The following is a 24,176-nucleotide window of genomic DNA, read 5'->3' as shown; positions in this document are numbered from 1 at the left end:
AGAAATCTAAAATCGCCACAGTCAATCAGATCACCTACGCGATTTGATTTCTGTGCGAGTTCACAGTTCGCACTGTGATCTGTGAACCGATCTGGGGGTGTCATTAACACCTGCAGCAGTTCGCAGAGGGCAGTGTGAAATGCCTGCGGGGGAAATGCAATGTGGGAATCGCCCCGGGTTCCCACATCGCAATAGGCTAACCTAGGCTCAAGGATTCATATGTCTGATGTCAATAGGGCACTTATAACTGAATACACATACACACACGCACGCACGCAGCATAAATGAGTACACCCTTTGTCAAAAAACCTTTACTTTCCTTTCAGAATCAACATTTTTCTATGGGACACTATACTACAAAATACTCCCACAAATCCGGGCCATTGATTGCAACCAAGATTTGTTAATTTTGCGCACCCACACAAGTAGAATTTCCTAACAAATTCATTCAAGACCATGTTGCTAAAATGAATACACCCCAATGAAAGTCTTAAGCCCCTTTCACACGATAAGCCCGCTCGGATCCGCCTGCCATCCGATCAGCTCAAAACAGACATATGGTGATACGTTTGCCATCCGTCTGGTGGATCGGATCGGATGAAAATGGGCATGCTGATCCGTTTTCATTTTATCTCCCCAAAGAAATCAGCGGGGCTCTGACAGGTCCTTCCCTGCTCAGTGAGCAGAGACGGACCTGTCATCCGCCAACTCAGTGGAGATCAACGGAGTGATCCCCTTTTGAGCGGATCCGCCTCATGTGAAAGGGGCCTAGGGCTGGCCATACATTAAATTTTCTTCTATAGATTTCCTTTAGATTTACCAAAACCATATACAGGCGGTCGTCTAGTTACAAACATCCGACTTACAAACCACTCTTACTTACAAACGCAGGGAGACAACAGGAAGTGAGAGGAAATCTACTCCAAGGAAGGGAAATTTACTCCTGTAAGAGTTATTATGAGAAAAAGGTACCTCCACTGATGCTTTATCACCAATCCTTGTTTCCACAAAAACCCACATTTTTCAAAATCCAATTGTCATTGTGACAGGAAGTGAGGTGAAATCTTCTGAACAGGGGCACAGACAGCAAAATATACATTACAGGGGTGTTAACCCTTCCCTATGCTATCCAAAAAGATTAAAAATCTTTTTTTTTGGCTGGAGCTACACTTAAAACATTTACCTGACTTACAAACAGATTCAACTTAAAGAGGAGTTCCACCCAAATTTGGAACTTCCGCTTATCCCACTCCTCACCCCCCTTACATGCCACATTTGGCATGTAATTTTTTTTTGGGGGGGGGGAGTGGGGGCTTCAGGAAGAGTGGGACTTCCTGTCCCACTTTCTCCTTCCTGTAGGCGATTAAGCTTAATCGCCTACAGGAATGGGCTGCTGTAGGCGATCGCCTAGGACACGTCACAGGTCTTAGGCGATCTCCTGGCCAATTACACGGTGCAGCGCGGGGCCGCTCACGCATGCGCAGTGGGTGCCCGGCCGTGAAGCCGAAAGCTGTCACGGCCGGGTGCCCACAGTGACAATGAAGACGCCGGCCGGGGAGGGGGGGAGAGGAGCGGCGCGTCGCTGGAACGCTGGAGCAGGTAAGTGTCTGTTTATTAAAAGCCAGCAGCCAGCAGAGTACAAAGAAAATGCATGGTGCCTACAGTAAAACATGGTGGTGGCCGTGAGTGCTGCTGGTGTCGGGGAGCTGCATTTCATTGATGGCATCATGATTTCACAGAGGTATTGCTCTATATTGAAAGACAATATGCTACATCAATCCCTGCCCTTGGTCGTCGCGCACTTTTCCAACATGACGATCATCCAAAGCACACATCTAAGGCCACTGTTGCATTTCTTAAGATGATCAGGGTGAAAGTGATTCAGTGGCCACCTATGTCTCCTGTTCTGAACCCAATCGGGTAACACCTATGGGGAATTCTGAAGAGACAAATTGAGGATCAGTCTCCATCCAGAATCCAGGCTATAAAAGAAGTCGTTCTTGAAGAATGGAAAAAGGCGGATTTTGCAATATGTCGCCAACTTGTTCATTCCATGCCTAGAAGACTTGGCGCTGTCCATGCAAATCATGGAGGTCACACAAAATACTAGATGGAGTAGTTTTTGTCGTGGAGTGTATTCATTTTTGCATCAACTAATTTGAGTAAAAAAATGCAGCATGCGCGAAAATTTTTTTTGTTGTTTTTCAGAACCCGAAAAATGGGTTCAGCATAAAACAATGTCTTACCAATGCCCATTAATGCAGCCTGACCAGTGCAGGGGATAAGAGAGGTAGAGGAGAGCTGGCTGGATCATCACACAGGCTGGCGTTGCCCACTGTGACAGCTTTAATTTGAATCGCTGGGTGCTAGGGTGACCACATGTCCCCGGATTGCCCGGGACAGTCCCAAATTTTGCAGGTCTGTCCCGGGCACCTTCATTCCAGGACAATACAATGTCCCGGAATGAAACTGACACAGTCACCCCCCACCCCCCCCGGCCAATCTAATGCCCCCAAAAAAGGCCGCCACATCACCACTTTACTCACTGATAGTACTTGTCCTGGCTGGGAATGCCCGGAGGAGCACAATCCCTGCCCCTGCTTGTGATTGGAGAAATCATAAATCCCACCTCTTGTGTCCAATCACTGTGCTGTGATTCGTTACAGCACAAGTTGATTTTTGGAAAAGGGGGTGTCCCTAAATGGAAAAATGTGGTCACCCTACCAGTTGCCTGCTGTCACACAAGTCCCGCCTCCTGGATCTGCTCCTACCTATTGCCTGATATACCAGAGTAGCCCGCCCCCCCAACCCCCAACCTCCAACCTCAGCACCCACCCAGGATTGGCCCTGCACCTAGCGCCGCCCCTGCAAACCGGGGACAGTATCCTCAGTTCGGGGACTGTCCCCAGAAACCGGGGACCTCTGGTCACCTTACCCTAATTGGGACAGTGCCATTGGAATGAGGTGGCAACCCTAGCCCCTCCCCACACATAATGTTTAATGTAGGGTGACCAGACATCCCCAGTTTCAGGGGACCATCCCCTGATTGAGGACACTCCCCGGACCAAGTCTGTCTCTGGTTTTGTCCCCAGATTGGATTTAATAGGGGGCAGGGGCAATTTCAAAGACAATCAGTGCAGAATTAAAATAAAAAAATTAGAATTACACGCCGTGCCTACTAGCATAGGGGGGGGGGGGTGTATTTTTCCCATTATCTGTGCCCCTTTCTGATGATCATGTGCTGGTCGGAGTGGAGGGAATATTTCTTCAGTTTTGGGCGCATGCCCATTTAGCTCCGCTCGCATGTTCTTCTGCCTTGGCTCAAATCCCGGCCAGCCACCTGCCTATCTCCTTGCCTTCCCTGGTGGAGTGATCTTCCTCCGCTCCCCATGCAGTAGTAGCCGGGGCCCGGAGAGTAAGACTTAAGAGGCTGTGAGGCGGGCGTAGGGTGACCACGTGTCCCGGATTGCACGGAACAGTCCCGGATTTTGCAGGTCTGTCCCGGGCACCTTCATTCCAGGACAATACAGTGTCCCGGAATGAAACTGACACAGCAACCTCTGGGGCCAATCTAATGCCCCCAAAAAAGCCCGCCACATCACCGCTTTACTCACTGACAGTACTTGTCCTGGTCGGGAATGCCTGGAGGAGCACAATCCCCGGCCCCTGCTTGTGATTGGAGAAATCATAAATCCCGCCTCTTGTGTCCAATCACTGTGCTGTGATTCGTTACAGCACAAGCTGATTTTTGGGAAGGGAGGGTGTCCCTGAATGGTAGTTTGAAAATGTGGTCACCCTAGGCGGGCGGCGACGAGCAGAGAGTCGCTGATTGTTGCCATTACTAGAAAAAATATGTCCCCGGATTTAATTTAAAAAATCTGGTCACCTTAGTTTAATGTGCATATAACATTCTTATGGGAAGAGTCTTTTTAAGACTAATCGCCTTAGGATGTATTGTAGGGTACTGAATGTAGCAGCTGCTGCACCAAAAATTGATCTAATATTAATAATTCCATCAACCAAAATAGATTGTTTGTAAAGTATGAACACAAACTACAACCATGTATTTGCAACCATGTGACTTGCATTGAAAAAAATGTGTCTCGGAGTCGGCCATTTTTCAATAGCCTATCATGCAACGCATGTTCCAGGCCACAACAAAATGGCTTCCGGAATGCAGACGGGACGTCACAAAGCCGACTCTGATTGGAAGGACCCCTGCGAAAGCATTCAGGCGCCGAGGACAGCCCGGGGTCCTACCTTACTGTGCACATGGTACATGTGATCGGAGCTGGCTGCCTGATTGTAGGGTATGTAATGGGTGAGCTGTGTGATCCGGGGCCTGGGCGGTACGGGGGTCACAGGCGGGGAATTGCCGGTTATGTTACATAGATGTCTCCTGTAGGTGCCTGTGTCCTTCCATAGAAGGGAGAGTGTCTGTCAGCTCTCCTATGTATGTGTATCCCTCATCCCTGAACATGTTTCCTTATTTTTAGTTCTGTTCATCTGCACTATAAACCGTCCCATTTTATAATGTTACCATAACCACTTCAGCCCCGGAAGACTTACCCCCTTTACAACCAGGCTATTTTTTTTTTACGACACGGCACTACTTTAAAGCGGTTTTCCACCCTAAAGTGAAGTCCCGCTGATCGGAACCCGCCCCCCCTCCGGTGTCACATTTGACACCTTTCAGGGAGGAGGGGGGTGCAGATACCTGTCTAAAGGTATTTGCACCCACTTCCGGCCCGGCATTCACGGGCAAAAGACGGGCATTGCATCACATCCAGTTGCCCCCCCCCCCCTTGTGTGCTGGGAACACTCAGCTCCCAACACACAGCGGGAGCCAATCGGCGGGCGCGACTCGCGCATGCGATGTAGGGAACCGGGCAGTGAAGCCGCAGCGCTTCACTTCCTGGTTCCCTCAGCGTGGTTGGCGGGGGGAGCAGCAGAGTGACGAGCGATCGTTCGTCCTCTGCTGCGATCGGCGCTGGACTCCAGGACAGGTAAGTGTCCTAATATTAAAAGTCAGCAGCTGCAGTATTTGTAGCTGCTGGCTTTTAATATTTTTTTCCCATGGCACATCCGCTTTAACTGACAATTGCGTGGTCATGCGATGCTGTGCACACAATTTTTGTCTTTTTTTTTTTTTTTTCTCTCCCACAAATAGAGCTTTCTTTTGGTGCCATTTGATCGCCTCTGCGTTTTTTATTTTTTGCGCTATAAATGAAAAAAATTAATAAAATTAAACCACAATATATTTTCTGCTATAAAACATATCCAATAAACAAGGCAAAAAAAAAAATATCGAATTTCTTCATAAGTTTAGGCCAATCTTTATTTTGCTACATATTTGTGGTAAACAAAATACCAATAAGTGTATATTGATTGGTTTGCGCAAAAGTCATAGCGTCTACAAACTATGGTATATTTTTAATTATTTTTTTTACTAGTAATGACGGCGATCATCGACTTAAAGTGGAGGTTCACCCGGAAATGTAAATTTTTAACCTTAGATTGAGGCTCATTTTGTGAAGGGGAATCGGGTAGTTTTTTTAAAATCGAAGCTGTACTTACCGTTTTAGAGAGCGATCTTCTCCGCCGCTTCCGGGTATGGGCTGCGGGACTGGGCGTTCCTATTTGATTGACAGGCTTCCGACGGTCGCATACATCGCGTCACGATTTTCCGAAAGTAGCCTAACGTTGGTGCGCAGGCGCCGTATAGAGCCGCACCGACGTTCGGCTTCTTTCGGCTACTCGTGACGCGATGTATGCGACCGTCGGAAGCCTGTCAATCAAATAGGAACGCCCAGTCCCGAAGAAATCTGCTTCTACACAGGAGAGCCGCCTTGTAGCATTAAAATCGCAATGGAGCGGATTTGAAGCCTTTAACCTCTTTCCGACCAGCCACCACAGTTTTAATCAATAAACGCTTATTGCGTTGTTTTTTTTTAACGAAAAATATGTAGAAGAATACGTATCAGCCTAAACTGAGGAAAAAAAACTTTTTTTTATATATTTTTGGGGGATATTTATTACAGCAAAAAGTTAAAAATATAATTTTTTTTCAAAATTGTCGCTCTATTTTTGATTATAGTGCAAAAACTAAAAACCACCAAAAGAAAGCTCTATTTGTGGTGAAAAAAGGACGCCAATTTTGTTTGGGAGCCACGTCGCACGGCCGCGCAATTGTCAGTTAAAGCGACGCAGTGCCGAATCGCAAAAAGTGCTCTGGTCTTTGACCAGCAATATGGTCCGGGGGTTAAGTGGTTAAAGTAATATTAATGCTTTCTTTGTTTTTCATTCAACACACTGAGCACAATAATATTAATATTCCCCAGTAAACAAAGTATTCAAACACTTACCCCAGCACTTGCAGTTAGCCGCTTTCAATACTGCTGGCTCCTGCTTTCTTGGTGCTGCTTCCCTAAACTTCTGGCCTCACAGGAAAGGGTTAAAGGAGATTTATAGGCTCTCTCTATCTATCTAAAAAAACACAAGCATACATACTCCCCTTCAAGTTGCAGTATCTGTCCCATGCCAGCTGTAGGACTGAGACCTGAGTGATCACATGGCTGATGATTACTCAGCTTTCAGCCTGCTCTAAACGGTCAGTCATGGCTCTCCATTGTACTTCTTTGCGATCGCTGGAGCAGCTGGCAAGGGAGTTGGGTGCAATGGGCAGTCGGAAAGATCCCGGCAATATTGTCAGGATCCTTCCTGATCCTGGCACTGCACTGCCATGTAAGCGGATAGCAGGCCATAGCCCATAATTAGCTGACTGGGTCACAGGAGAACATAAGTAAATCTATTTCTATGACCCACAAGAGAAGTACAGCCCAAAAAAAAAAAAGCTTTTTCCCATACTTTCTTTTTTTAACAGTGGGCAATACGATCTCCAGTCAGTCTGTTTTCTTGGAGAAGGGAGGGGGGAGGAGCAGGGGAATTTCTTGCCATCCTAGGCTACAGGGCTGTGTGCTTCTTTTAATGAACACAGTATACGGACCCAAAAAATCTAGTCTAGGATGGTTCCATAGGATGCTGCAAGAGAAAGAAGCCGTCCTGGGGCAGCGGTCATGGTACCAGCTTTGACAGGAACATAGGCAAGGATTTGGCCACTTTAGGTGCTCCCTATAGCAGTCTTACTGCTACAGGGCGGCACCTTTTGTGCCAGATTGTGTGTGTGTGTGTGCGTGTATATATATATATATATATAATGTGTGTGTGTGTGTGTGTGTGTGTGTGACCCAACATTTCCGGGTTGAGGGCACGCATGCGCGCCACTGGCTTGCTTCTGCTGTGATTGCACACAGCAGAAGGCGATCGACAGGTGCAGGGTACCCTATGTCCTCAGGCACCTCCTGATCGTTAGAGAGGTAGATCCCTGTGTACAGAAGGCAGATTATCCTTCTGAGAGGAGGGAAGGGATGAAATTTGTGTCTCTGCAAAGAAGGGAATACATTTCATCTCTTCCCCTAGTAAAAGCACCTCACACAGTACACATGAACACTGGCTAGGCACACGGTTAACCCTTTGATCGCCTAAGGGTTAACCCTTTGATAAAGAAGCTGTATAAAATGCATACAAACTGCAGTGACATGTTACTCTGAGAATGGGCCCCCGCAGCCTACTGGGATATATGAGGGGGATGTCCCAGGAAGCTGCTGGAGTACAACACCACATTCTGCCTAGGTAATAATTAGGGGGGGGGGGGGGAGGCAGGGTACTGAAAAAAACCCGAAAACAAAAAAGATTTGCTGTCTAGGTAGTGGAGGGGGCAGCTGACAGACCTAAAGCTGGGTTCCAAGTGTAAGCCAAAACTTTTTTTTTTTTGCAGGTTTAAAATTAAAGTGTTTGCTACCGTAAAAATAAATAAAAATATATATATATATTATATCCTGTTTTTTTAAAGCATGTTTTATAGCACAGTGCTTGTGCTATGTCATTTGGCCCCCACCTGAAATACCTGGCTGATCCTGCCTGGCTATACCCTTCCCTATGTAAACTGACCACGGTGTATCACGGCTGCTGAGCCCTGACATTGTGGTCCATTTATATGCCTCCGTCATCCGAACCCCTGCACCTGTCCTTCTCTCACCCCCTCCCCTCCCTGCCTGTCAGCTCCCGATCCTCCCCTCCTGCTGTAAAAAAAAACTGTTTGCGCTTTCTATAGTTCCCTCTGTTCTACAACATTAAGCTCCCCGGTGGATGTCATTTGTGTAAGGCTGACCGCAGGTCAGCCTGTATTTGTATTTGTAGGAGGAGTCGGGAGGTATTTAAACCCACCCTCCTTCCTCCTTCTGGGCGACGGTCTTTCTTGTCTTTTTAGGCATACCGACCACGTGACCCCGGCACACCTCAGGTCAATTTCCCTGTTTCCCCCTCAGACCTTTCCCTAGCACGATTACCTGACACTCTGAGTACAAATAAAAATATGCTGTTATTACCTTATTTATAGGGGTGCAACGGATCAAAAAACTCACGGATCGGATCGATCCTCGAATCAGGAGTCACGGATCGGATCATTTTCGGATCAGCAAAAAAAAAAAGACAAATCTTGTTACACCCACCAGAGTTTTAGATTTCACAGTTCTTCTCAACACAAAACGGAGCTTATGTGCTTAAATACAGTGTTTGGAAATCCGACGGACTGTTTATTGCTAATGTGACAGAACACCTCTGATTTTCACATTTAAACAGTCCGTCAGATTTACAAATACTGTATTTAAGCGTATAAGCTCTGTTTTGTGTTGAAATAACTGCATCTCGCAATACTTATATGTGCAGCCAAGTGGAAGTCGCAGCCCCATGTATGAAAGTGGTGTCACCAGTTCCCTACTGTGACCTGAACTATCCCAATCATCAGATCCCTTTAGTGTCATTGATCGGCGGGCTGAGTGTCTAGTGAAAATCCCCCCTACGTGCTCAGTCCATACAGAGCCCCCGATCGCCTCCTCTCTCTTCTCTGGCAAGCAGCAGGACGCCCGGTGCGGCGGCGGCGGCAGCGGCTCCCCGTGTGGATTCCTCAAGGTGCAGCATGGAGCTCATCGCTGGGCTGTTAGGAGTCGATGACATATTGAGCTCAAGTGCCCACAAACTTCCGAGGAGCAGCCTGCATCCCCCGCGCCGGGTGGACCTCAATGGCCGCCGCTTCGATAGCTAGGCCCAAGCCGCGGCCTTTCCTATGGACCAGGAGGCCCGTGGATCGCCGTGTGTCCCGACCCGAAGGTGCTGATCCGTACGGATCAGTTGCACCCCTAGTGACAATACATGATGTGTTCCCACTGTCATATGGCATTCTTGTGCCACAGTGCCTACACACCGTCACGGTTTTATCCACTAACCTCTTTCCTTCATCATTATATTTGACAGGGAAGCCAAAATGCTCCCATACAGGGGATTTAAATGACGCGGGGCATTCAAGCTCCTCCGTTCGCCATGACCACGCTGTGTGTGGACTGAACATTTTTTTTTTAGAAAACAATCCTCGGATCACGTGTGTGCGGTTCGGATCAATCTTTTTCGGTTCGGATCACGGATCAATGACGATCCTTTGCACCCCTACTTATTTATGAGCGCCGCTCAGCGCTCTTGTGACTGCTCACGGGTCGCCACCTCTCCCTGTCCAGGCTGACGTCAGTGGGGAATACCCAGCACCTCTCCCCGCACCTATCAGATCGGGCAGTCACGTGAACGCAGAGCGCCGCATATAAATAAGGTATTGCACAGCATATTTTTATAAATGACATCCACTGGGGAGCTTAATGTTATCTAATGCTGTGGGCCCCGTGATCAGTGTACTTTGGGTAGGTGTGATGTGACATAGTTTGCTTTTACAAGACTAACGTGAGACTTTGGCTCCCTCCAGATTAACCAATCACAATGCAGAGGAAGAAGATCGATAACCGGATCCGGGTCCAGATCGAGAACGGAGTTGCTGAGAAGCACAGAAGTTTATTTGTGATTGTGGGGGACCATGGGAAGGATCAGGTAATTACGTTCAGTTTTATTATCGGTCATGTGATCCGGGGTGTGTTGGGTTATATGTCTGCTGCTCATTATACACAGCAAAACGGGATGAACTGAATTTCTTTACGATAAAGAAAAACTTCTTCCTTTACGCCCTGGTTCACACTGGGTACGATTTGGAACGATTTGAGATGCGATTTGACATGTCAAATTGCATCTCAAATCGGCGGCAATTGTCGGCAATGGCACTGTCCTAATCAGTGCGACGCCGCATCTGCGATTTCAAAAAGTAGTTCCTGTACTACTTTTTGCGATTTCGGGCCGCGATTTACATTAAATTGCGGCCGAAATCGCAGCCGCGAAATCGCGGTAAAATCGCGCATTTTACCACGATTTTGAATTCGCAGCAGTGTGAACCTAGGCTACAACTTCTTTAATCCCAGCACTGGTAATGCTGCTCAGACAACACTGTAAGTACAGGTTGCCTGCAAGTGTTCGGTCATATATCAGGTTCGGATGGGGTCTTTTTTTACATTTTAGTTTTTAATATAGTGTCGATTTATTTATCTATTTATTTTTTTTTATTTTTTTTATATACATTATATTGGGTTTTCTTGTGACTCCAGTGCCTGGACCTGATCTGTCCACCAGAATGGTCCGCTGTGCCCCTTATAATGCTGAATGAGGGTAGAGATATGTGAGGATCTGGCTATGAGAGAACAAGAACTTTTATTTCTTTGTTGAATGGGACAAAGACGTGGAAAGCTTTTAAAGTAGAGATCTGCATTTTTTTTATTTATTTTTTATGGACTGGATGCTGAATAGAAACATGTATATAGAAGAGGATTGGGTAGTATGTTGGGGGACTCGGCAAGAACCAAACTCTGCCTAACCACGCTCAGCACAATATGGTAGAACACAGTTGTCCAACACAAGGCCCGCGGGCCAAATCCGGCCCTCCAGACCATTTCATGTGGCCCTCGCACCTTTCCTGCAGCTGCAGGAGAGCTCTAGTCTTCCTCTGGTCCTCCTCCAGACCCCTACTTTCTGCTTTCAAGCAATGCATCCAGCTTCTTCCCAGCAGCAGCATAAGGAAAGGGGATGCACTGTGTTGTAAGGGATAGTGGGGGACTCAACTTCTGATGGTGGGGTGGCACTTGACATCAAATGTAAAGGGGAGGGGATGAGCTGGACTCCTAATCTTACAGATACAACCGGCCATTTTGAGAACAATCATAATGCTGATGCGGCCCTCAATGAAATTGAGTTTGACACCCCTGTGGTAGAGTCACCATTGCTGAATTTTGAAGTTTGTGTCTTCACTGCTTGCCGAGTCGCTAATCTGAGACTCCAGTAGCCAGAGTGGTTCCCTGTAATAAATAAGTATGTGTAACACTAGCATGAATTCCTATTGGATGCTGGGGATTACTGCCCTATGCAAGTCAAATTTGATTTGCGTGTGTATTTTATGCCTTCTGTGATTGTAAAGTAACCATGTCCCTCTCCGCAGGTGGTCATTCTCCATCACATGCTCTCCAAAGCTGCAGTGCGAGCTCGGCCCTCTGTACTCTGGTGTTACAAGAAGGAGTTGGGCTTCAGCAGGTAATAATCGGCTTCCATGGACCCGTCTGTGCTCCAGTTCCACTTATTTATTTTTTATTTTTTGCACTTATTAAATCTGACCTCCAGTTTTGCACAGTTGTACCGGCTGCTCTCCTAGACTGAAATTGCTTATTCTGATTTCACTGCACACTGTAAGCTCCTCACTGGGTCTAGGACAGGGGTCTCAAACTGGTGGCCCTCCAGCTGTTGCAAAACTACAAGTCCCATGAGGCATTGCAAGGCTGACAGTCACAAGCATGACTCCCAGAGGCATGACGGGACTTGTAGTTTCACAACAGCTGGAGGGCCACCAGTTTGAGTCCCCTGGTCTAGGATAAGGTAGAATAAACATTAATTTTTTGGGGCTTGTTCACAAGGCACAAAGGGGGTTATTTATTTAAAATTGTAGAGTGCTCAATTCAGTGCCGCTCTGCATAGAAACCAATCGGCTTCCAGGTTTTATTGAACAATCTGTAGTTAGAAGCTGATTGGCTGCCATGCACAGCGGCACCACATTTTGCAGGTCCAATTTTAGTAAATTTTAGTAAATCAACACCACAGTGTGTGTTTTTTTTTTATTTTTTTATTAACATTTTTATTATTTTTTACAATTCATTTTTTATTGCATTTTTTTTTTTTTTTTTATATCAGCACTGTTGGGGGGCTTTGGTGAGATAGTCCCTTTCTCTGTCTCAAAGGGGAGATAACTAAGGACACAGACTCCCCAGTCCCTTTCTCTGCAGCCTCCGCTAAAATGAATGGACAGCGACTCCTCTCCATTCATAAACTGAAGCATCGTAAACGCAGAGGTTACGATGCTCAGTTATATGAATGAACAGTCAGTGATCACTACCGACTCTGTACATTCGGAAAAGGTAGGAGCCGGATTTAGCCGCTCATACCTCCGCTCTCCACCCTGACAGATCGAGGGGGTGGAGGAGGACTTTGAGGGGGAAAAGGAGCACAGAGGAGGAGAGCAGCCTGGAGGGGGACAAGGACCCGGAGGGGGACACAGCATGGAGGGGGACAAGGAGCATGGACAGCAGCACGGAGGGGGACAAGGACCCGGAGGGGGGAGAGCAGCACGGAGGGGGACAAGGACCCGGAGGGGGAGATCAGCACGGAGGGGGACACAATCCCGGAGGGGGAGAGCAGCACGGAGGGGGACAAGGACCCGGAGGGGGAGATCAGCACGGAGGGGGACACAATCCCGGAGGGGGAGAGCAGCACGGAGGAGGATACAGGGACAGTCAGCGGTGATCGGTGCGGCTTTGGGGGGAGTTGCAAGCACCGATCACCTCCTGTATAACTTTCACTAAAGCAGCTGAAAAGGGGGCAGATCAGTGCTTGTAACTCCCTCCGCCGCACCGATCACCCCTGACTGCCCAGGTATTGGGTGAAGCATACAACCCCACCTAGTGACTGAAAACAGAAATTACAGTACCAATAGAGCACCACTATGGCACATTTCTATACGGTCTGTCTTTGTTATGAATATTTCTGAATTCTTCTCCCAAGCTTCGTTCTTCTCAATGCTTGGAGTGGCAAGAGGCTTCAGTCCCACCCAAAGCCTCATTTGGTTATTTCTAAGCCCAGTAGTCATGTTTAGTGATTTGTTTCTATGACTTGTCTGGAGTTGTTCGGAATGGGGCCGATGATTGGAATCCGGCACGTGCCGCCTCTGGAGTTGGTTTGTGACACATACACCTTTCTTTTGCAGTAACCGGAAGAAGAAAATGAGAAAACTACAGAAGAGGATAAAGAGCGGCACACTAAACATCAAGGAGGACGACCCGTTTGAGCTGTTTATTGCCGCCACCAACATCCGCTATTGTTATTATAACGAGACCCATAAGATTCTGGGAAACACCTACGGCATGTGTGTCTTGCAGGTATGTCGTACCTAGATCATCCTTCTTGTCCCTCCCCAGGTCTTCACACAGCAGTGAGCTTATCAGTTCTCTGAGGCAGGAGGCACAGAGTTCCTCAGGATTTGTTGGACACGCCTCCTGGTCTAGATATACAGAATTGGGTGCGAAACAGAAACAGGAAAGTGTGCAAAATGTTTTTACTTGTTCATAGTTTGATCACAAAAAAAAGTAGGGCTGTTACTGATTAAAATTTTCGCGTTCGATTAACTTTTTTTTTTTTATCGATTTAATCGACTAATTTTGATTAATTATAACGCACATACATTTTTCAGATCACCACCATATATAGTCCCCACTGTAATATCCGCAGACGTCTCCCCCCCCCCACTGTAATATCCAGACGTCTCCCCCCACTGTAATATCCGCAGACGTCTCCCTCCCACTGTAATATCCGCAGACGTCTCCCTCCCACTGTAATATCCAGACGTCTCCCCCCACTGTAATATCCACAGACGTCTCCCCCACTGTAATATCCACAGACATCTCCCCCACTGTAATATCCACAGACATCTCCCCCACTGTAATATCCACAGACATCTCCCCCACTGTAATATCCACAGACATCTCCCCACTGTAATATCCACAGACATCTCCCCCACTGTAATATCCACAGACATCTCCCCCCCCACTGTAATATCCACAGACATCTCCCCCACTGTAATATCCGAAGACGTCTCCCCCCCACTGTAATATCCGAAGACGTCTCCCCCCCACTGTGATATCCACAGACGTCTCCCCCCACTGTGATATCCACAGACGTCTCCCCCCACTGTAATATCCACAGACGTCTCCCCCCACTGTAATATCCACAGACGTCTCCCCCCACTGTAATATCCACAGACGTCTCCCCCCCCACTGTAATATCCACAGACGTCTCCCCCCCCACTGTAATATCCACAGACGTCTCCCCCCCCACTGTAATATCCACAGACGTCTCCCCCCCCACTGTAATATCCACAGACGTCTCCCCCCCCACTGTAATATCCACAGACGTCTCCCCCCCCACTGTAATATCCACAGACGTCTCCCCCCCCACTGTAATATCCACAGACGTCTCCCCCCCCCCTGTAATATCCACAGACGTCTCCCCCCCCACTGTAATATCCACAGACGTCTCCCCCCCCACTGTAATATCCACAGACGTCTCCCCCCCCACTGTAATATCCACAGACATCTCCCCCCACTGTAATATCCGAAGACGTCTCCCCCCCCCCCACTGTAATATCCGAAGACGTCTCCCCCCCCCCCACTGTAATATCCGAAGACGTCTCCCCCCCCCCCCACTGTAATATCCGAAGACGTCTCCCCCCCCCCCACTGTAATATCCGAAGACGTCTCCCCCCCCCCCCCACTGTAATATCCGAAAACGTCTCCCCCCCCCCCCCCTGTAATATCCGAAGACGTCTCCCCCCCCCCCCCCCCACTGTAATATCCGAAGACGTCTCCCCCCCCCCCCACTGTAATATCCGAAGACGTCTCCCCCCCCCCCACTGTAATATCCGAAGACGTCTCCCCCCCCCCCCCCTGTAATATCCGAAGACGTCCCCCCCCCCCCCCCACTGTAATATCCGAAGACGTCTCCCCCCCCCCCCCACTGTAATATCCGAAGACGTCTCCCCCCCCCCCCCCCACTGTAATATCCGAAGACGTCTCCCCCCCCCCCCCACTGTAATATCCGAAGACGTCTCCCCCCCCCCCCCCCCCTGTAATATCCGAAGACGCCCCCCCCCCCCCCCACTGTAATATCCGAAGACGTCCCCCCCCCCCCCCCCACTGTAATATCCGAAGACGTCTTCCCCCCCCCCACTGTAATATCCGAAGACGTCTCCCCCCCCCCCCACTGTAATATCCGAAGACGTCTCCCCCCCCCCCCCCCTACTGTAATATCCGAAGACGTCTCCCCCCCCCCCCACTGTAATATCCGAAGACGTCCCCCCCCCCCCCCACTGTAATATCCACAGACGTCTCCCCCACTGTATAGGAAGATTAGTGCTTGTATAGTCTTACCAGAGAAGCCGGCCGGACACGAGGAGTTGAGGCCGGGTGATGACGTCAGCGCGCCCCTGGGTGGACCGAGACCAATATGGCTGCCTCTCCGGGAGCTAGGCTGAAGCCGTGGCCTTTCCTATGGCCGAGGCAGCAGCGGAGCTCTGCGGATCACGTGGTGTGCCGATCCGCATATGGTGACCCGTTGGGATCATTTACGATCCGTTGCACCACTAGTACCGATCAAAAAAATTAACGATTTTTTCTTGTGAAAGAAATAAAAAATTAACGATTAATCGAGGAATTAATCTTTAATTTCCACAGCCCTAAAAAAAGCCACTCATAAGTGGTGATGATTTGTTCTAACCCCAACTCGATTCAGCTAAACCCGTAGGAAGCTGTCGCATGACAACATTCCTCCCGGCCCAATCGGCTGTGGCCGAGGCGAAGGTGGAGCTGCGGGGCAGGGAGGTTCATGATGTCTTTGACCTAATATAGCCATATGGCTGTGCAGCCACTTTAGGTCGGCGATTTCCCAGCCTATTGGGTACGTGCAGATGCAAGCGACTGATGCTGAATGGGCTGGCAGGGATGCGACCCTGTGACAGCTTCCCATGGGTTCTGTAGAACTGAGTTTGGATCAAACCCAGCTCCTCCCTATTGAAAGCCGGTGTCGCGGGTATGCATCAATCATCTGTGGCTCTCTCTCAGGTTGTGTACAGAGTTGTTTCAGTCTTCCTTTTTCTTTTTTAGGATTTTGAGGCTCTGACTCCCAACTTGCTGGCTCGTACCGTAGAGACGGTGGAAGGTGGTGGACTTGTGGTGCTTCTTCTCCGCACTATGAGCTCCCTGAAGCAGCTGTACACCATGACCATGGTAAGTATATCAGGGCTGGGGTCACCTCCGGATTTCTGTGATCTGTAAACCTTGTGGTGGGGGGGTAAGAGCACATCAGATCCGATGAAGGGTGGTGTCAAATCTAGTGGGTTTAGTGTAATCAACCCAGGGTTGCATGACCTTCAGAAACTTATCATGGGTAATTTCTAGCGGTTTTCATTTGTTTAGCAATAAAATAATCGCAGCGTTGATTAAATACCACCAAAGGAAAGCTCTATTTGTATAATAAAAATGTTGTATGAGTACAGTGTAATTGTCATTCAAAGTACAACGGCGCTGAAAATTGTCCTGCGGTGGAAGGGGGTAAAAGTTCCCTGTAGGCAAGGGGTTAAATATCGTGCAACATAAAAAATTGCAACAGCCACTTTATTCTCCTGGGCCTCTGCTTAAAGATATATACGCGGGTATATAATATAAAAGTAATTTTCTAGCAAAAAAATGCAGATTTTTTTTTTTTTTGTACATGTATGAGAAAAATGTAAAGGAAGTAGTTGAGGATGTAGGAATCATTAATTATGTAAAGTTTAGCTCCGCTGAGAAGTGAAACTGTTGTAACATTTGTAACCATGCATGTTTATACTATTCAATAAACATCCTTTTTTGAGAAGGAAAAAAAAAAGTTTAGCTCCGGGCAGGAAAGAACATGTTTAGCTTGATTCAGAGAGAGTTACGCCGGCGTATCGGTAGATCCGCCGACCTAACTCGGAATCTGCGCCATCCTAAGTTCAAGTGTATTCTCAAACTGAGATACACTTAAACCTAGCTAAGATACGACAGTCTGCGCCGTCGTATCTTAGGGTGCAATATTTAGACTGGCCGCTAGGTGGCGCTTCCGTTGAGTTCGGTGTAGAATATGTAAATGACTAGATACGCCTATTCACGGACGTACGTGCGCCCGTCGCAGTAAAGATACCCCGTTTACGTAAGTGTTTCAAATATTTTATTAAAGTTAAACAGGAATACAATCAATTCATGTATATATACATGGGGTTGTACAATAAAAAGAGAATTCAGAATAACAGATATATAGTGGCGTTTTCAGGCGTAAAGTTATTCTATCAAATAGCTGGACTAGTCAATGTTAAGTATGGCCGTCGTTCCCGCGTCGAAATTTGAGAATTTTACGTCGTTTGCGTAAGTCGTCCGTGAATAGGGCTGGACGTAATTTACGTTCACGTCGAAACCAATACGTCCTTGCGGCGTACTTTGGCGCAATGCACACTGGGATATGTCCACGGACGGCGCATGCGCCGTTCGTAAAAAAACGTCAATCACGTCAGGTCACCCCCCATTAACATAAAACACGCCCCCCTCATCCTAATTTGAATTAGGCGCGCTTACGCCGGCCCTATTTACGCCACGCCGCCGTAAGTTAGGAGGCAAGTACTTTGTGAATACAGTACTTGCCTCTCTGACTTAAGGCGGCGTAGCGTGAATACGATACGCCGCCTTAAAGTTGCGGCGGCGTCTCTGAATCCAGCTAGTTTTCTTGCGATGGGCCCTCTGCCCACACTGCAGGGGTTAAATGCTCGTTTGGTATGTCTATGGGTAGAGAAATAAGCTGCAAGACTTAATTTATTCCTCATTCTGTCCGGATTCCTCCATCTGCACCCGCTCCCTCAGTACCTCTTCTCTAAGGTCGGCAGTTGTATTGAATACAATGCAGGACCAACAGTCCATTTGCCTTCTGGTCACTTTGGTACAACCCAATGTAAACTCTTTAGCACTGAGTGATTTGGCTCCATTTCCGCCCCCGTCGTTTCCACACATTTACCATTCCTGCTCCTCCGTTGTAAAAGTGTTGTCAGTGAGGAAATCTGCAGGGACTCATTTCTTGTCTTCTTCTTTCTCTAGGATGTCCATTCTCGCTACAGAACAGAAGCGCATCAGGACGTTGTGGGACGTTTTAATGAAAGGTAGATGATCTGTTTGATTTGAGAATGTTATATCTTGCTCCTTACTATATAAGCTCCTGAGATACGCATTGCCCTCTGAAGAGTAATCAGCGGTGGATCACTTATCAGAGGGCGTGTGACAGTATGTTACCATCACAATCTGCTTTAACTTCTTCAGACCCGCGCTATAGCCGAATGACGGCTACAGCGCGGACCTGAAAATCCAACTGGACGTCGATTGACGTCCGCCCCTTAGGGGAAACTCTGTGTTGGCCGTGTCCCTTGGACACAGCCAATTATAGTTCGCCGCGAACGGCCAATCAGAGTGGCCGTTTGCGATGCGATCTGTGCGGCCAATGAGAGATGATCTCATATGTAAACATATGAGATCATCTCTCATTGCCGTTTTACACTAGCGGTGCTGTCTCTGGAGAGGTGACCGATCTGTGTCCCTTGTCCATAGGGACACAGATCGGTCACCCCCCTCCACCTACAGTTAGAACACTATGCAGGGAATACATTTAACCCCTTCCTCTCTCGTTAGTGTTAACCCCTTCAATGCCAGTCACATTTATACAGTAATTAGTGCATATTTATAGCAGTATAAATGTGAATGGCGCCAAAAATGTGTCAAAAGTGTCCGATGTGTCCGCCATAATGTCGCAGTCCCAATAAAAATTGCAGATCGCCGCCATTTATAGTAAAACAAAAGTAATAAAAAATAATTCTGTCCCCTATTTTGTAGGCGCTATAACTTTTGCGCAAACCAGTCGCTTATTGCAATTTTTTTTTTACCAAAAATATGTAGAAGAATACGTATCGGCCTAAACTGAGAAAAAAAAAAAGATTTTTTTTTGAAAAATTGGGATATTTATTATAGCAACAAGTAAAAAATATTGTATTTTTTTCAAAATTGTCGCTCTTTTTTGTTTATAGCGCAAAAATTAAAAACCGCACAGGCGATCAAATACCACCAAAAGAAAGCACTACTTGTGGGTAAAAAAGGACATCAATTTTGTTTGGGAGCCACGTCGCACGACCGCGCAATTGTTAGTTAAAGCGACGCAGTGCCGAAAGCTGAAATTTCATCTGGGCAGGAGGGGGGTATATGTGCCCAGTAAGCAAGTGGTTAAATCCCAAAAGCAAGTCCCACCGCGGTGTGATTTGCATGGAGTTGCAGTGCAGCCCTCATTCGCATGAATGGGACACGTTTGGCCGAACGCAGCAGGTGAATGCAAATCTTAACACAAGGTAAAGCTTCGCCTCCACGGCAAGTGTACAGCCCCATCTGGCTGCCTTTGCGGGGGGGCAGGGTAAAATCAGAGACGAGAAAAAAGGGGGACAGGGGGATACTAAAAGTTATCCCACAAATCGGACTTTAGAGGCACAATAAACAGTGAAAAAATATTACAATGTTTATTTAAATTAATACATGGTACATATAAAACATTTAGAAGAATTAAAAAACACATAAATACAGTAAAGTACATGTTAAAGAGTGAGCCCCTGTGCGTCAACGCATTTCGCTGTTAGGCTTCGTCAGGACACATTCAGGGATCGTTGGAAAGGAAAAATCTGGTCTCATTATCTGAGATAAAACTGTAAAAATATTGCTCCAAGCACCTGTTTTTACCACTCCCCTCCAAGTAGAAATGTATACTTGGCCTTACTGTAGCATGTTTTATATATCTGGAATATTTGGCCAGTTTGCTTTTGATGAATTTTGTGTACTGATATTCTTCCATTCCCCACAGGTTTATATTATCTCTGTCCTCCTGTAAGAACTGTATGGTGATTGATGATCAGCTGAATATCCTGCCTACTTCCAGCCATATTGCCAACATAACGCCGATTCCGCCAAAGACACAGGTAAGGGGCGTCTCGGTAATTTTTGGGCTGTATCTGCATAACCATTTGCCATCTGCTAACCGTACATTTACTAAAAGCAGGCGGCACAGCCAGGAAACTCCACTTACCTGTACACTATGGTGTACTTCTTTTAGAGACGCGCATGCGTGCGCCCTCTGTTGACCTGTGCTGTGATTGGACGCAGCATGAGTTTGTCAGCAGGCTAAAGCCAACCATTTTGGCTGTGTACCTGCTGATCGGCTGTGGCCAATTGCACCACAGATCTGTGTGTTTTGTAAACAGGCTCTGCCTGGATTTCTCCCTGCCGGGCCGAAATGAAAGCAAGTAGAGAAACCCAACCAGATCAGTAAATCAGCACACATACTTAGGCACACCGTTAACCCCATGATTGCCCTCCTAATCACCCCCCTGTCACCCAGCCATTAGTACAGTATTATCACTGATCTCTGTATTGGTGTCACTATCAACATCCGTGTCTGTCAGCGCCCCTCTCAGCCAGTGTCAGTTAGCGCCAGATTGCCTACCACATTATCACAGTCACAATTTAAGTCGCTGATCACTGGCATTACTTGTATAGAGTCTGTATAGATTAGCATCTTAATCAAAACTTTACTTGTGACCCCAGAAACTGTTTTTCTAGAGCCATTTATACAGTATTGGTGACCACTATTTTCCCTGAAGAAGCCAATGTTTGGCGAAACATGTAGGGACTATTGACCAGTAACCTTAATAGGAAGGTAATACCTTGGCCAGTATTAGTATATTATTGCTCTATTGTTTTTATGCACCCATGAATGTATTGTATGTCATAAATATTTTTGTAATAAAATAATTTTTTTAAGTACTATTTGTAATTTCTACTGTTTTTAGGCACCGTTCTAATCCCAATTCCCTAGCCCCCTTTTTGTTCAAACTCAAAATGTATCATTTTTATTTTTTTCTAACAAAGTGGAAAATATAAAAAAAATATAAAATGTTTTGGTCTTTTTCCATTTATTATATCAATGGTCTCCAAACTGTACCAAATTTCGACATTAAGCCAATTGCGTTTTTATGTTGCACATTTTTTTGCAAGTTTTTCATGTGTTTTTATCGCACGTGTAGCAAAACGCTTGACTGCTTCCTGTGTTTGGGGTGCCATTAAAACCACTTGCCGTCCAGGCTTTTTCTGGCACCGTTTCTTTACAAGTTTAACCACTTCCATACCGGGCACTTATACACCTTCCCGCCCAGACCAATTTTTAGCTTTCAGCGCTGTTGCACTTTGAATGACAATTGCGCGGTCATGCTACACTGTACCCAAACTACATTTTTATAATTTTGTTCCCACAAATAGTGATTTCTTTTGGTGGTCTTTGATTACCTCTGGTATATTTATTTTCTGCAAAAAAAATGACCAAAAATTTAGAAAAAAAAAACGTTTTTTTTTTGTTTCTGTTATAAAACATTGTAAATAAGTACGTTTTCTCCTTCACTGATGGGCACTGATGGTACGGCACTGATAAGGTGGCACTGATGGGCGGCACTGATGGGCGGCACGGATAGGCGGCACAGATGGGCACAGATAGGCAGCATGGATGGGCACGGATGGGCATAGATTGGCACTATCGTATGTGTTGTACTAATGGATGCCAATCAGTGCCAAACAATGCCTGCCAATCAGAGATGCCCATTGTGGGTACTGATTGGCATCCATTGCGGCACTGATTGGCATCCATTTTTTGTGTCCTCCTCAACCCTGGTGATCTAGGGTGGCATACTTTTTTTTTTTTTTTTAAATCTTTGGTGGTCTAGTGGCCATCCCTGGTGGGCATCCTCGGGGGGGGGGGGGGGGGGGGGGGGGGCTGTGCTGATCAATCAGCACAAACCCCCCCCTGTCACAGGAACAGCCGATCGGCTCTCCTCTACTCGCGTCTGACAGAAGCGAGTGAGGAAAAGCCGATTACCGGCTTTTCCTATTTACATTGTGATCAGCCGTGATTGGACACGGCTGATCACATGGTAAAGAGTCTCCGTGAGAGACTCTTTACCTTGATCGGTGTTGCGGGGTGTCAGACTGACGCCCTGCAACCACGATCGCCGCGATGCGTGCCTCCGGGGGCGTGCAGCGTCTCAGAATCCTGAGGACGTCATATGACGTCCAGTCAGGATTCTACAACCACTTTGCCGACGTCAATCTGTCATTGGCGGGCGGCAAGTGGTTAAATTAATTATATTTTTTTTGCTAGTTACTTATAACCCCCAAACTATATATACTCCCTTTTTATTTTTTTTGGAGGGACCCTAGGAATAAAATGGCGATCGTTGCATTTTTTTTTTTTTTTTTTTCATACGCAATGGTTTTGCAAACACAACTTTTTGGGAAAAAATACACTTTAGTGAATTAAAAAAACAAAACGCAATAGTTACCCCAATTTTTTGTATATTGTGAAAGATATTGCGCCAAGTAAATTGATACTGAACATGTTATGCTTAAAAATCTCGAAAGGCCACGCTTTAAAAGCCTTTACAGATTACCAATTTATAGTTGCAGAGGAGGACTGGTGCGAGATTTATTCCTCTCGCTCTAACGTTTGCAAAAAATTTTAACGGCAAAAAATCTGTTAAAGTTCTGCGGCTTTCTTATTTCCTTTATCTGTCTGTTTTTTGTATGTGATCATAAGGTGGTGGTTGTTCCATAATATACGGACCTTGTATGGTGCTACAGCAGTATCTCAATGTGTTTTTCAGGAGAGCAGCCTGACCCCGGAGGAGCAGGAGCTGCAGGAGGTGAAGCTCAGTCTCCAGGACACACAGCCGGTTGGGGTTCTGGTTGAAAACTGCAAGACCCTCGACCAGGTAAATCTGACTTGGAGGACTCCACTAGTTTTCGATTTACAAAACATTTTATAATTTTGATAATCTACATTTGGGTATAAAAGATGCCCGGGGTGGTAGACCTTGTATCTGTGATTTTTAAGAAGACTGGTGATGGCACAAAGAAAGGTCTATTAGACCCCAGATCTCGCCTCTGGCCTCAAAAGCATCTGATCAAACTGAGATCCGTAAAGTCAAGGACTAGGTTTCGACTTAAATTTTTTTTATGATCGACATTTGGGTATGGCCGCGTACACACGATCAGTCCATTCGACGAGAACGATCCGAAGGACCGTTTTCATCGGTTAACCGACGAAGCTGACTGACGCTCTGATGTGCCTACACACCATCGGTAAAAAAAAAACATTGTGTCAGAACGCAGTGACGTAAAACACAACGACATGCTGAAAAAAACAAAGTTCAATGCTTCCAAGCATGCGTCGACTTGATTCTGAGCATGCGCGGCCTTTTGACCGATGCTTTTGCATACTAACGATCGGTTTTGACCCATCGGTCAGGCGTCCATCGGTTCAATTTTAAAGCAAGTTCTCTTTTTTTTTTTTTTGACCGAAGGATAACTGATCGATGGGGCCCACACACGATCGCTTTGGACCGATGAAACGGACCTTCAGTGCGTTTTCATCGGTTTTGACCGATCGTGTGTACGCGGCCTATGAAGGATGATGGGGGTGGTAGACCGGGTATCTGATTTTGAGAAGACCAGTAATGGTGGAAAGAAAAAAATTGAAGAGAAGACGTGATGTGAGACTTCCGCGCTTCTTGGTTTGATGTTGGCAGATCCCGCCAGTTTCCTGACCTGGAGCTTCTGTCTGCCTTTGGCCATTACCGCTCTTGCCTACTAATGACCCCTAATTTTATTACACCTAAAAGAACATATACAGGTGCCTCTCATAAAATGTAGAATTTCGTCAAAGTTTATTTAATTTAGCAATTAAATTCAAAAAGTATTTTATATATAAAAAAACGGAGGTACTTCCTGTATGGGAGGGGTTATATAGAGAGGTACTTCCTGTATGGGAGGGGTTATATAGAGGGGGACTTCCTGTATGGGAGGGGTTATATAGAGGGGGACTTCCTGTATGGGAGGGGTTATTTAGAGGGGGACTTCCTGTATGGGAGGGGTTATATAGAGGGGGACTTCCTGTATGGG

The 24,176-nt window shown here is 46.7% G+C and overlaps 1 protein-coding gene across 1 annotated transcript in view; it reads left to right on the top strand.

Moving 5' to 3' along the window:
- Window positions 1–4,196: 4,196 nt before the first annotated feature.
- The window catches only part of NAT10 (N-acetyltransferase 10), a 56,415-nt gene continuing 36,435 nt past the window's right edge, over window positions 4,197–24,176 (top strand). The window contains exons 1-8 of the mRNA XM_040328100.1: window positions 4,197–4,310; window positions 9,869–9,990; window positions 11,480–11,571; window positions 13,292–13,463; window positions 16,242–16,364; window positions 18,240–18,301; window positions 20,035–20,149; window positions 22,880–22,987. Of these exons, the coding sequence (XP_040184034.1) occupies window positions 9,883–9,990; window positions 11,480–11,571; window positions 13,292–13,463; window positions 16,242–16,364; window positions 18,240–18,301; window positions 20,035–20,149; window positions 22,880–22,987 (780 nt within the window). The 5' untranslated portion in view covers window positions 4,197–4,310; window positions 9,869–9,882. The remainder of the gene's footprint in view (window positions 4,311–9,868; window positions 9,991–11,479; window positions 11,572–13,291; window positions 13,464–16,241; window positions 16,365–18,239; window positions 18,302–20,034; window positions 20,150–22,879; window positions 22,988–24,176) is intronic.

This window comes from Rana temporaria, chromosome 11, assembly GCF_905171775.1.
Source record: "Rana temporaria chromosome 11, aRanTem1.1, whole genome shotgun sequence".
In the NCBI taxonomy this organism is placed as follows: Eukaryota; Metazoa; Chordata; class Amphibia; order Anura; family Ranidae; genus Rana; species Rana temporaria.
Note: the sequence above shows the minus strand (reverse complement) of the source record. Positions and strands in the feature narration are given on the sequence as shown.